Genomic DNA, 12755 nt, shown 5'->3' with positions numbered 1-12755 from the left:
TGAGCCCACAGCCCGGCAGGCACGCATCAGGGAGCGTGATGGGAGGGGAGCTCCTGGTTGTGGCATAATCTCTCTCCCATTCCGGCTGCCCCAGAGGGTGATCTTATCAGCCGAATGGAGAGCGTGCGGCGCTGTCCAGACAGGGTTTCTGCTGTGCAGTCAGTGGCAGGGTGTATCCCCAAATCCAGGGGCACGTGTGGCATTTGCTGTGCCTTGTTGATCCGTTTGTTGGCTGCTTGCTGACTCCGGCTGCTAGGTGAAGGAGTATCGGCTACGACTAGTAACCATACACGTTTTGCTGGCTTTAATGTGCCTATGATAATTCCCCTGGTAGGATTAAGCTATGTGGTTACTAGTCTAGTGTGGACAGAGTTTAACCAAACTGGGGCACCGTATTCGCAAAGTGAGTAGCAGCGAGAGAGCCCTGAACAACGCAGTATTTGTACATTGGCTCTCCACGTGGATCCTACCCAGTTTGTTCACGAGACCGTTTCTGCTCTTGATTTTTTGAGCTGCTTTATTGAGGTGGTATTTCTGCCTGACTGTGACCATAGATACACTAGCTTTGGGTCACATGCCAGCTGCTGACCATTCAAAGCGATGTGACGCTCAGGTTGGGGAGCTGAGAGTGGTGTAAGAGGAAGCACGTTGGCTCGGTTTCTGACGCACTCGCTTTCAGGCTCCATTTCTTGCAGTAGTCACTTGTGGTAGCTGTATGTGCAGGTTCTTTTCTGTCTTTCGGAAGTCCCAGTCCCTTTAGGCCAAGCAGACCGTCGATGGTGTACGTGAGCCGCCTGGCGATGGTGTTTGGCAGGTCATTGGTGAATACATTAAATAAAGTGGGTGCCAGGCTAATTAATTAGGTTTGGCAAACCCAGTGATGGAAATACGTGGTGTTCCTGTTTTCTTGGTGGGGAAGCCAAGGCAGCCAGAGACACAAGTGATCTGCCTCCTCCCGCACAGCAAGTAGTGCCAGAACTGGGTGATAAAAATGATGAATTAATTTAGATGCAATATGTGGACCCAAAGAGTTAAAGATGTTTACATCACTCCATCGCCGTCCAACATTAAACAGCATTAAACCAGGCTCGGGGGTTGGTATACAGACCTCTGCCTGCTTAGTGCCATGGGAAACACACCATACAGTTCATGCCAAAGGTTAGAAACTTATTGAGTGAAACACACAAAAGGAGAAGAATCCAAAGGATAGCAGCAGCACGGAAATGGAAATTGACGGGTTGTGCAAAACCAACTTAATCAAAATCTATCAAAGTCCCTTTTTTGGAGACAGTGAATATTGTTAGAAGTCTCTTATTCAGTCAAACAGTCCTCCTGGTCGGGGCCCGGGGGGCAGGGCAGGGACTAGTTCTGTTCAATTCTGAGTTGGGAATGACTGTCACGTCCCTGCTTTAGACCGACAGTCAGACGCAGGAGGGAGAGAAGAGATGTGATCGTGAAGAAGGAGAAAATACGGCTCTTGTTGGTGTTCTCAAGATACAGGGTGGCTGGTCAGTCATGGACAGGTTCTATGGGTTGACAGATCATCCTCAACAGCTGTTGTTCTAGCCCCGGCTCGCCTCCTCCGCCAGGGATATCACCTGGTTGGGGTCAGGTCCCTCCCTTCACTGGCCCTTCTCAAGCCGGGCGGAGCTGGATAGGCCGCCTCATCTCACTGTGCTTGTGCCGTGCAGTGCAGTGGATTTCCGGATCGGGTGACAAGCCAAGAGAGAGGGGACAGGGGGAAGATGGCTGGGGGGAGGGCAGAATGGAGCACATGTGGGTGGGGGGAAGATAGAGCAGGATCTCACATGTATCCGGTTGGGATCCTTGCCGGTGCAGCCGGGATCGTCAGGTGTCCCCCCGGAGCATCCAGGTCTGCTGTCCCAGCAACCAGTCCTTTCGCTGCAGATGTTTTCCTTTTTTCTCTCTCTCCTAAAGTCTTTTTTAAGAGCCCCAGAACGGAGCATCCGTCCGCATAGTTCTGTTCACCAATTAGGCCTAATTTCTGACACACCAATTTTCGTTCATTGATTTCCAATCCTCTGCTCCTCTTGTTCACCAGTCAGAATCTTAACTCAGCCTTTGAGTGGTCCCAGTGGGCCCTGTCTGTCTAAATTACTTCAGCCTTTGTCTCCTTCTCTCATCTGTCCTTAAACAGTTTTATATAACAGATCACTGTAACAATTCATGAACTTTACCTGCTCTTCACCAGTGAGGCTAACCAAGCCTGCCAGGACTCAGTTGTCACCACAGAACCCAGGAGTCCTGGCTCCCAGTTCCCACCTATGTCCTGTGTTAACCATCAGATCCTAGTACAAGACAGCAAAATATACCTAAGTGGTTGGTGCAATGGCATTCTAGTTCCCTGGGTGTTTGTTACCTCTGTAACAAAACAGCCCAGCTGAGGTCAGAACACTAGCTGGGGCCATCTTCCTCCTGTGCCTTTTTTACGTGGTAGACGTTTGTTACATAAGTCCTAGGCCAGAACAGGTCAGCTGGGTACGGAGGCTGCATCCTGCCAGTTCAGCCCATCTCCACTGGGACGTGGACAGGGATACTGCACGTCTCCCCTGTGAGAAGGATGTTTGTATGGTTCACACTGGGGTCTTTGCTGATGGTTGTTAGAGCAGGGAACTGGGAATCAGGACTCCTGGGTTTTGTTCCTGATGGTAACACAGCCTTCCTCTGGGACCATGAGCAAGTGACTTGACCTGTCTGTGCTTCGGTTCCCGCATCTGTCAAATGGATGTAACAGCCTCGCCCCTTGGGCGCATGGTGGCAGGTGTCTGGGCCTTGCAGCTCTGCTTGGAGGGGAAATCAGTGAGATCTGGGTACTTTCTCAGCGTAGCTTGTTTATTTGTCCCTCAGTGTGCCAGCCCAGGGACAGAGGTGGTCACAAACAGCACACAAGCAAACTCCTCTTTCAGGAATCTCAGCCCAACGCCGAGCCCTAGTTTTCAAGGAGCAACTCTGCTCCGCCCCAAGAATTGACCCCACTTAGCCAGATGGGCGCAGAGTCTAGGGTGACCAGATGTCCCGATTTTATAGTGATAGTCCCGATATTTGGGGCTTTTTCTTATATAGGCACCGATTACCCCGCATCCCCTGTCCCGATTTTTCACATTTGCCATCTGGTCACGCTAGCAGTCTTGCTGTTTGCAACAGCTCCCCAAGCAAGACACGGACGCGTCGAATGGACAACAACGTGGCAAGGCTTCAAAGACCAGACAGCGCTTGCCCGCTCAGAAAAAGAACTTGTAAAATGAAGCGTAACAGCACCACCTGTCTGCACCTGCCATAACTGTACCTCCCATTGCATACAGGTGCCGTGGGGCTCAATTAATGAAAGTCAGAGTGAGGAATGGGGCGAGCTAATAAGCACAGTTTATTATATAATCTGTTCGTGCCTTAGCTCTCACCTTGGCACGATACCAGATCAGTCTCTGTTGCTGTTATTTCCCCACTGCTGCGATAGAAGCCATTTTGCTAGCTGCACAAATCACCGTCATTTTTACACGTTTATTCCTAAACTCAGTTATTTAATAGCCTTTGGTTGGTTTAAACAAAGAGCAGCTTTGGGAAAATAATTGTCCAATAAAAAAGAATGATAGAAGTTTGGTTATGTTTCATACCCAGTTGCTTTAATTACCCCTTAATTATCACTGTGTGTAACTAGCTAAGGAATAAATACCCTGTCTTGGGGACTGTCACCAGAATAAATGAGGAGGATTTGAACTGAGCGCTGGTTGCACCATTTGGCTCACTCAGGACGGCTTATTTACTGTGGGCTGAATAAATACCAGTTGTTAACGAGGAGCATGTTTATTGAGATTCATGCATCTCTGATGCTCATTTGTAAAGCCTTGGTGTAAATAGATTTGTCATCGTTAGGGAGGAAACCAGTTGAATGTAGTCAGTCCTCACCATGTTCTCCTAGGGGAGGGGAGAGCCAGAGTGGGGAAAGGATGGAAAAGCGAGGGATGGGCTCATTTAGGAGCTGAATTTCTCAGCCCCCAAAGTTTGTGGGCATCGGAGTCCGGCAGATCTGTACTTATTGGGTAGAACAAATACAAGGAAATTATTATTTGTATTTTGGTCATGCTTGGAGACTCCAACTGAGAGCTGGGCCCCACTGTGCCAAGTGCTGTGCGGACACAATGAGAGAAACCCCCGCCCCAAAAGCCTGTGATCTAATAGATGAGAGGTGGGAGAAAAGGAAGAATTATTACCCCCATTTTACTGATTGGGAAACCGAGGCACTCATTTTTTTTTTATTGTAATAAACCAAAGGTTACACAGGGAATCGAATACAGATCTCCAGAATCCCACGTCAGTTCCCTGGTCGCAAGACTATCCGTCCTTGTAGACCCAGCTTTTCCTGGTGGAACTCCTTGCCACAGGAGATCAAAGAGTTAAGTACCATAGTGGGATATTAAGAGGTTTGAACAAGTGTAGGACTGCTTATCGTTGCAGAGGTCGTGAAATGTCATGCTTCAGGGCTGATCACTGCAGGGGTCAGGCAGGGTTATTCCCACCTCCCAACCCCCATGCAGCACTGCACAGTTGGCAATGATAGGGTTTTCTGTCACCTTCTGAAGGTTCAGCTGTAGCTGGAGGCAGGATGCAGGACTGGCTCGTCAATGGTCTGATCTGATATGGCACCTGTGGGCTGGATTCCCAGTGGCGCGAAGCCAGTTGACACTGGCTGAGCATCGGGAGGTTGAAAAGTGCTGCAGGTGAACAGACGCAGGTGATGCGAGCCGCTTAGTGGATTCCCCAGCCCCGCGTTTCAAAGGAGCAGCCTGATGTATCCGTCGGGTCAGTGTCCCATCTCCCAGCCTTGGGAAATTCCCTTTGAAGTTTTAATCCCCAATCCGGTATTTCTTTCAACCGTTTTCTGCTGCCCAGGTGCGATGGCTCGGTACCCACCTGCGGACGCCGCACGCAGCACCCCTCTGCGGAGCAGCTGCGAGCACCAGCAGGGCGGCCTGGGAGCGGAATCCTGCCGTCGCTGGTTCGGCGCGTGGAACCGGTATCGTGTGTGAACACACTCCTGTGCGACGGCGGCGTCAGTGACAGGGCCGCTGACACAGCTTCTTCTATCACGCTGACGGCTCCCTTCCCTGTCTTGGCTAAGAGATTTCCCACTCAGCCCCGCCGGGGATAAAAGCTGCTGCTGGTGGTGGAAAATCAATTCCTGCAAGTTCTAAGTGGCGGCCTTGGTTTCAACTGGGAATCCTTGTGATTGGAACGAGGCTGCGATTTTTGCCTGACTCAGCGGGCCTTGCAGAACGTGGCGGGGGCTCGCTACACGCTTGCTGTCTGTGGTTTTGTCATTAATGTGGGGCTGGAGGCCTCTCGCTGCACCTCGCACTTCTTTTCCATCCTCGACGGGAAGCCGGGGAGGGGGCGCGTGGCGGAGAGAGCTGGCTCCGTCAGCGATGGGTGCTCAGCAGGGGAGGCGGCCCTTGGCAATGGGCAGCGAGAGGCGATCCAGAGGAGGATCTGGTGCCCGGGTCAGTGGTTGGGGAAGGACAGATGGAGGCTGAGCTCTGCTGACCTTGGTGCCAGCTCCCTGCAGCTGTTTGCATTTCGCCATATTTACCCCCATACCCCCACAACCGCTTTCTGCTTGTTGGCAGCTTCTTGTGTCCTTCCGGGGCCCGACGCTGCCCCGGATCCTGCAGGGGAAAGGGTGGCTCATTCCGTGTGTGTATTGTAGAGCTTTGCAGGGGCCTGCTTGGAACCTGGTATCAGGTAGAGCAACCACAAGGCTGTTCTAACTCACACGCTAACCTCCATGGACCCGTCTGGGTCATGGGGGGCAGAGAATAGCTGTCATCCAGGGTGCTCCAGCCAAGCCCCGAATCTGCCCCCTGCACCAGGGACTGGGTGCAGGGCAGGTGTAGATCCTGCACCAGCATCTACCTGAGCTGGGGTGATGCTCAAGGGTCTGTTTCCTACAGGGGACTTAGTGTAACTGAGAATCAGGCCCCGTGGATGCAGCTGTCCTGATTATAACTGCATTGCCAAGCGTTGTTTTACTCTGGCAATTGGAGTGTGAGGTTCTGTGTTTGTTCCCTTCCCAGTGCAGATGTCGGAGCTGCGAGATCCTGTTGGTGCCGGCACCGCAAACCCCACCTAGGCACTGGGAACCGAGCCCCGATCTTCCTGGCTCATGTCTCCCGCCCCCTAGGAGTGGAGGCTGCATCTGGAAGCCATGCTGCTGATGTGTGAGCCAGAATCAAACCAAGCTCCCACTCCGGAGCCCTGTTGGCTTGGTGGGGCTGGCCGCACCAAGGAGTTTTAGAAAAGCTATTTTAGTCCGGAAAGCCGGCAGCTCGGCCTCGCAGCACATGGAGAAACGAACGCCAGGTTTGGACACGATCGCTCTCCAGCCCCATCAGTGAGGCTGAGCCCCATACAGAGCAGAGGAAATGCAGCATTATGGTGCTGAAAGGAAGGCAGCCATGTTCTAAATGTCAGACCCCGCACTGCAGCCGTTCTGGCAGGGTGGTCTTGGGGCCGGGGGGAAAAGCCCAAGGAAACGGCCCCTCTGGCGTTGTAGAAGAGACAGCGTGCTTCTGTGGCTAAGGTCTAGGTGGCTAGTACTTATCTGCCCCCCTATTAGTGTAATATCTGAAAGGACCTCCCAGTTTGTAATGTATCTGTCCTCACCACACCCCTGGGAGGTAGGGCAGAGCCCTTATCACCATTGTACAGATGGGAAAGTGAGGCACAGGGGGTAAGTGACTTGCCCAAGTCACAGCGAGTTTGCGGCAGAGCAGGGACTTCACTAGCCTTGGATTCAGACTTGAATTCCCTGCCCATTGGGCCATCCTTCCTCTGAGCTGTGGCCCTCACTCTGCCTCAGTTTCCCTGTCTGTAAAATGGGGATTCACATGTGCAAAGCACTGTGAGATGTGCCAGGTATTATTACAGTGCCCAGCATTTCAGATGCCCTGGGCTGACTCCTGTGTCCAAGAGGGTGGGGGGCGGAACAGGGTGGAGCAAGGGGGCTAGGTGAGGAGAAGGCTAGAGCATAACTGTCCCACCCAAGATTCTTAAAAGGGCCAGCAAGGAGCCTCCAGGTGTCCCATTAAACACCCCAAGGCAGGGTTGTTCTTATCCTCAGTGGCCGGGAGGTGTGTGTGTGTGTGGGGGGGGGGGGAATAGCTGTTCTAGGGGATAATGGACCCAAGTAGTGTGTTCGAATTCCGCCAGCCGCGAGATGGGCCCAGCGAGCCTCGGGGCCATGTGTCAAACGGCGCGTCTGTGGAGCTGGAAGAGGCTTTCCCTGCCTCGCAGCGCTGTGCTTGTCCCAGCTGGGCTTGATTAAGCTGCTCTGGCATTCCAACACGTTGAAGGGCTTGTCGTTTCCAGCTCGGGGGCCTGGCGAAGCAGCAAGTTCTCTGCTCACAGTCAGTGCTCGCTCTCGGGAGGGAAAGGCAGAGCAGGAGAGAGGGCTGAGAGGAGGCCAGGGCGCAGCCAGCAGGGCCAGAAGATGTCAGTGGCGCTCTGAGGAGATCTGCTTCGCTCCCTCCGCCGCAAGGATTCGAAATCCTCCCCCTGCTCCGGAATAAATCTTCCCCGACGATCGAGAAGTTGGAGCGAACGCCAGCCAGGAACAGCTCCGTGGGACTGCTGGCGTGTCCTGCTGACGCGTGCGTCCTCTCGCGGCATCCCCCACCCGGGGCCTCCCGCTCCCCAACTTGCAGACATGGTCCCGAAGCCGGTGCCCCGTCTGAATTGCAACTAACCCCACGACCACCTCAGTTCTTTGGCAGGTAAGCTGGCAACTAGCCCCTCGCTCGGGCCGGGGCCTGACTTAGCTGCTTGGAACCCCCAGGACTTTTTGTCCCGCGTGAGTCCTTCTCTGGCAGGGAGGTTTGCTTGGGTGGGGGGCAGGTACGGGAACGTATCTCCGTTCCCGACAGGCAGGGGCAGCGAGCCACCACGGCCAGAGGGCAGTGTGTAGCTGGGGTACGCTCTAAAGCTCCGGACGGGTTGCGTTTCCCCTTTGTGGAGGCTTCTGTTTTCTTGATTACCTACTCCAGCATCCAGCAATGCCTGTGATTTCCAGCCTGCACAAGGGGGCCTGGAAGCTGATCAGTCCAAGCCCTTGGACTGCATCGACCCAGCGTGCCACAGTGGAAACTATCCGGAGATGGGAAACATTCAAGGGAACAAAGATCTCACTGTGCAGCGAGCCGCGCTGTGTGCGTGTCTGGCCTTGCTTGCCTCTTTACTCTCAATTCCCAACCTGCACCTACATGTTTTATAGACAGTGAAACCTGGCTGAGGGGCTACCAAAGGGACCATGGAGAATCAGCTGCTTAGTAGATGTTAGTTTTTAACCTAAGGGTCAAAACAAAATTGCTCGGGAAACAGGGAGATCTTTCAAAGTTCGTTGCGGGTGCTGGGTGGGGGTTGGTGGCTGTGTTACACAGGAGTTCAGTTTGGTGATCTGGTGCTTCCCCCACCCCACCCCTGCATGGAGTGAATAAAGGATGTTATGTCATGTGGTTTATGGGGCAAGCTCTGATTTATTCTGGGTTCGCAGGCTGGAGAAGACTTCTTTACCGGCCCCTTTACCTTCCGCGTCAACCACGGTTTAATGCCACGATGTTAACACATCACCCGGCTTAGGGTTAATGGCTGGTTTTCTTTTTATCTGTGCTCTGCCCCCTGGTGGAACCCTCTCGAAGTGCGTGGGGTTCAAAGCCGGCCTTGTGGCGATAAGACAGGCGGTTTTCACACCACGAAGGTCAAGGTAGGGGGGTGGGGGAGGGAAATTCCACCTGGGATGAAGTTTAAAGCGTGGGCTGCCAGATTTTCATCTTTGAAGTGCGGCAGCAACAGGGGCTCTTGCCTGACTTCAGAGGCAAGAATCAGGCATGAGGTGCCGGGGAGAAAGCTAGGAGGTTAACCCCAAACTTGGCAGTAACGTTTCTCTCCCCTCCTTTTTTTATTTTGCAAATTGTTGGTAAGTTTCCACCGCGCTCTTTTACAGCATTCGCTGCAGGAAAATTATCATCAAAATAGCATTTCCCTTTCTTCTTGGAGAGGTTGAGCAACAAAAAAATCCTTTCCCACACATCGGTTTCTTATTAGGGGCAAGATTTTCGCCTTGCTAGGGCCTTGTGGCCAAAGCAAGCAATAGAATAAGTTCAGTGCAACTGTCTGAGGAGTTAAAAACAGCCCCAGAAAACCCCAGCAAGAAGCCACCCAGATGGTCGGTCTTTTCAGAGGGCAGTTTTAGTGCTATTGTTGCTCGGTTTCACTGGGGGAATGTAAAGAATCTAGATGGGGGGTTATTTTGTGCATGTTAAAAAAATTAACCTAAACCATGTCTTGCTGGGATCAGCTGGTCAAATCCTGGTGGATTTAGCGAAGTCTGAGGAGGCTTCCGGATAAAGGGGCTCCGATGAACGTCTCTTCTCTGAAGGTTTCTCCAAGCTCGGGACCTTTGAGTTTTCTCCATCCCGTATCTTGTTCCTGGAGTGGTTTCGTGGGTGTGGGGGCAGCGGCGGTGTTTGTGAAGGGATTTGCTTTAACCCCCTGTGTTCAGAGCACACGTGGACTAGTCTAGTCAGGCTGCGTCAGGGTTGCTTTGGGGCAGTAGCTGCAGCAGAAGGGGACTGAATTCTCCTTTCCTGTGCACTGGCTTTGCTCGCGGTACGGCCACAAGACAGAGTCATCCGTGCCACCCTCATCATCCCTTTTCACCTTCCCTTCTCCCCGCCCTGTCCCTGTCATCCCTGCTGCCCTTTCCAGTTAGCTGATCTTCCCCCCACCCCAACTAAATTAACCCCCTCAAAATTGTGGAATCAATGTGATATTTGCTGCCTTTACACTGATCGCTCTGCTGATGTGTTCTACCCTTTGCCCCACCTGGTGTCTGTCTTGTCTCGGTGTTTCCTCGAAGCCCCTGCTGACTCCCCCGTCTCTCTCTAGCCAGCGCTTGTCTCTTGGGCTGCTCTTTGGGGCAGCCATTCGTAGACCCATGTGCAAACGGCGACAGGCACGCTTGATACCCTGGATGTGATACACACCCAGGTGTTTACAGCTGGGGTGGGTGAAAGAGCAGGTTCTGATGCTGAGCTTGGGCACAGACATCTCTGCCATTCCCCCCTTGACTACGGGGCTGGCTGGGTCAGAGCAGCAAATCCTGCATCTGGATATCCCAGAGATCTGGGGTTTTGGTTTGGGCCCATCCTTACTGAGCCGGCGTCTTCATGAATAGCCCTGTTAGCAAGGGATCATTCCCGTGCGTTATGCCTTGGGCCTGAACGTACCCATAGCATCCGCTCTGCAAACCATGCGTGGGCCGCCTACTGTGCCCGTTAAGTCCCCTGACACCCCTGCCCACTGCTCTGGACCTGAATGGATCCTTGCTGGGACAGTAAGGCCAGGCTCACGGGCGCTAAGGAGAGGATTGTGCCCATCTTCATTGAGCATATTACTTATGACTGGTTTCTTTCACTTCCAGAGGCAGCAGCGTTGGTCCCTGACCCCCCTGGGGGCACCATGTTGGGAGCCTGGGTCTCTGCTCTCTGCCTAGCTGGCCTCCTTGGCACCTGCACAGGAGGGAAGCTCCTTGCATCCAAAGCAGGTAAGAGAGTGGCACTCAGAACGGACTGGCTGGGGGCTGGGTCTGCAGGGCACTGGCTGAGCTGTGTCTGGGGGACTCACCCCTGGGATGGGGAGGGGAGATTGGCAGGGAGTCCAGGGCGGGACTAGCAATGGGGGCTAGGATTGAGGGGCGCTGGCAGAGCTGTGTTTGGGGAGCCCAGGGCTGGGATAACAGGGGGGGCTGCAGGGCAGGAATGAGATGCACAGGCAGAGCCATGTGTAGGAAGGGAGGGGTCAGGTCTCTCTGTGCCTATGCCGGGGGGTGATGGGTTCAAATCCCAGTGCCAGCGTGTTGCAGTAGGGCAGCACTGCGTGCGGGTGTGGGGAGGGGGCTGCTTTTCCCAGGCAGCTGCTCAGGTGGCTGTCAGAGACTTGGGGTGTTTTGTACTCGGAGCTGGCACCCCACCCTGCAGAGCACGGGAGCCGAGCACAGCCCGACGGCTCCTTCCTGCAGGGGGTGCTGTCCTTGGCACATCAGCGCTGTCCTGGGTATCACGCAGCATTTCTCAAATGGGGCCACGTGCAGCCACCGGTGGATTTTTTTGTGGCCACGACAGCCTCCAAAGCATGGGCGAGGACTGGGACGGGGCAAAGCAGTGGCCCCTCCCTGCAGTGCCCAGCTGTTGTTCCTGACTACCTGTTACCAAGGGCAGTGAGATGCGCCGCTTTGGGGTTTGCGCTGGGAGGGCTAGCAGGGATCAGGGCCCTGCACCGCGCAGCCTCCTCGGGGGCTCCGGGCAGCGCCTCTGGACGCACGGGGGCCGGTGTGCATGGCGCTGGAGGCGGCTCTGGTCAGTGGAGGTGGCTGCCGTGTTTGGTCAGCAGGGCATTCCCCTGGGCAGCTCCTGCCTGGCTGGGGTACGGGCAGGCTGGTGAGCTCCCGCCCCACCTTCCCCGGGGCGGGCTCTCGCTGGAGGGCCGCGGGAAGCAGGGACAGATACGGCTGTGTCAGAGTGGCCATTTGTTGCGAGAACCCCTGGAAGGCACATGCGCTGCACCTCCCAGCTCTCCCGCCGGCAGAGTACCCGAGCTCCTCCCAGTCCTGCCCACGTTTACCCTCGCAGTGCCCCGAGAGCCAGGGCAGGGCTATATCCCCATTGCACAGATGGGGAACTGGGGCCCAGAGAGACTCAAACTGATCTCAGTGGGCGCTCGGTGCCCAAATAGCCCCGACGATCTGGGCCTAAGTGAGATAGCAAGACCATCGCTCTAACCCCTGGGCCACCCTGCCCCCTGGGGGGAATTCCCTGAGACGTGTAGGGCTCCAGTGACGGGGACAGTCTGTATGTACACCTAGGGAGAGTGCTCCCGGGGGCTGCTGGTTAAGGTAGGACAGCGCTTTCCGCGTTGGCTCAGGAATAAAGCCGGGTCTGGCCGGCTCAGCCCGGTGCAACATGCCGCAAAGCTGTTCATCGATTGTTTCTGCCTCTGACCCAAGTCTGTCTAACCCGCCAGAGAGCAGAAGGCTCCTTCCGAGCCCCACGTGGCCTGTGAAGCAGTAACAAAATGCCACTCACCCGTGAAACCCGTCTGTGCTGGTGTCACAGAGTCCCCGGGCGATGCTCTGGAACTGCTCCCTACGAAGCCAGGCAGAACCCTGGTGAGGTCTCCTCTCTGGGAGCAGCCTGTCTGCAGAGCACATAGCTCACACGGCTTCCACCTTCCTGGGTCTGACCTGGCAGCATTCAGCCTCCTCTGCCCCTCCGTGCGCTTCTCATAGCTTGTCCACCCAGGCGGGGTCCTGGGGAAGCCAGAGGGTCCTGCCCCCCAACTCCGCAGTCAGATGTGACTCTCAGCCAGCCAGTAAAACAGAGGTTTATTAGACGACAGGAACATGGTCTAAACCAGCTTGTAGGTGCAGAAAACAGGACCCCTCAGCCGGGTCCATTTTGGGGGGGCAGTGAGCCAGACAACCACGTCTGCCCTTCACTCCATGTCCCCAGCCAGCCCCAAACTGAAACTCTCTCCAGCCCCTCCTCCTCTGGGCTTTGTCCCTTTCCCGGGCCAGCAGGTCACCAGATTCCTTTGTTCTCCAACCCTTTAGCTCTCACCTTGCAGAGGGAAAGGCCCAGGCCATCAGTTGCCAGGAGACAGAGTGTCGGCCATTTATGTATACTGGC

The 12755-nt window shown here is 54.7% G+C and overlaps 1 protein-coding gene across 1 annotated transcript in view; it reads left to right on the top strand.

Annotated features, from left to right (window-relative positions):
* Positions 1–6260: 6260 nt before the first annotated feature.
* Positions 6261–12755, top strand: part of COL16A1 (collagen type XVI alpha 1 chain) — a 93801-nt gene continuing 87306 nt past the window's right edge. Inside the window, exons 1-3 of the mRNA XM_077837680.1 lie at positions 6261–6375; positions 7384–7787; positions 10493–10615. Coding sequence (XP_077693806.1) covers positions 10531–10615 — 85 coding nt within the window. The 5' untranslated portion in view covers positions 6261–6375; positions 7384–7787; positions 10493–10530. The remainder of the gene's footprint in view (positions 6376–7383; positions 7788–10492; positions 10616–12755) is intronic.

This window comes from Eretmochelys imbricata, chromosome 19, assembly GCF_965152235.1.
Source record: "Eretmochelys imbricata isolate rEreImb1 chromosome 19, rEreImb1.hap1, whole genome shotgun sequence".
Lineage (NCBI taxonomy): Eukaryota > Metazoa > Chordata > Testudines > Cheloniidae > Eretmochelys > Eretmochelys imbricata.
Note: the sequence above shows the minus strand (reverse complement) of the source record. Positions and strands in the feature narration are given on the sequence as shown.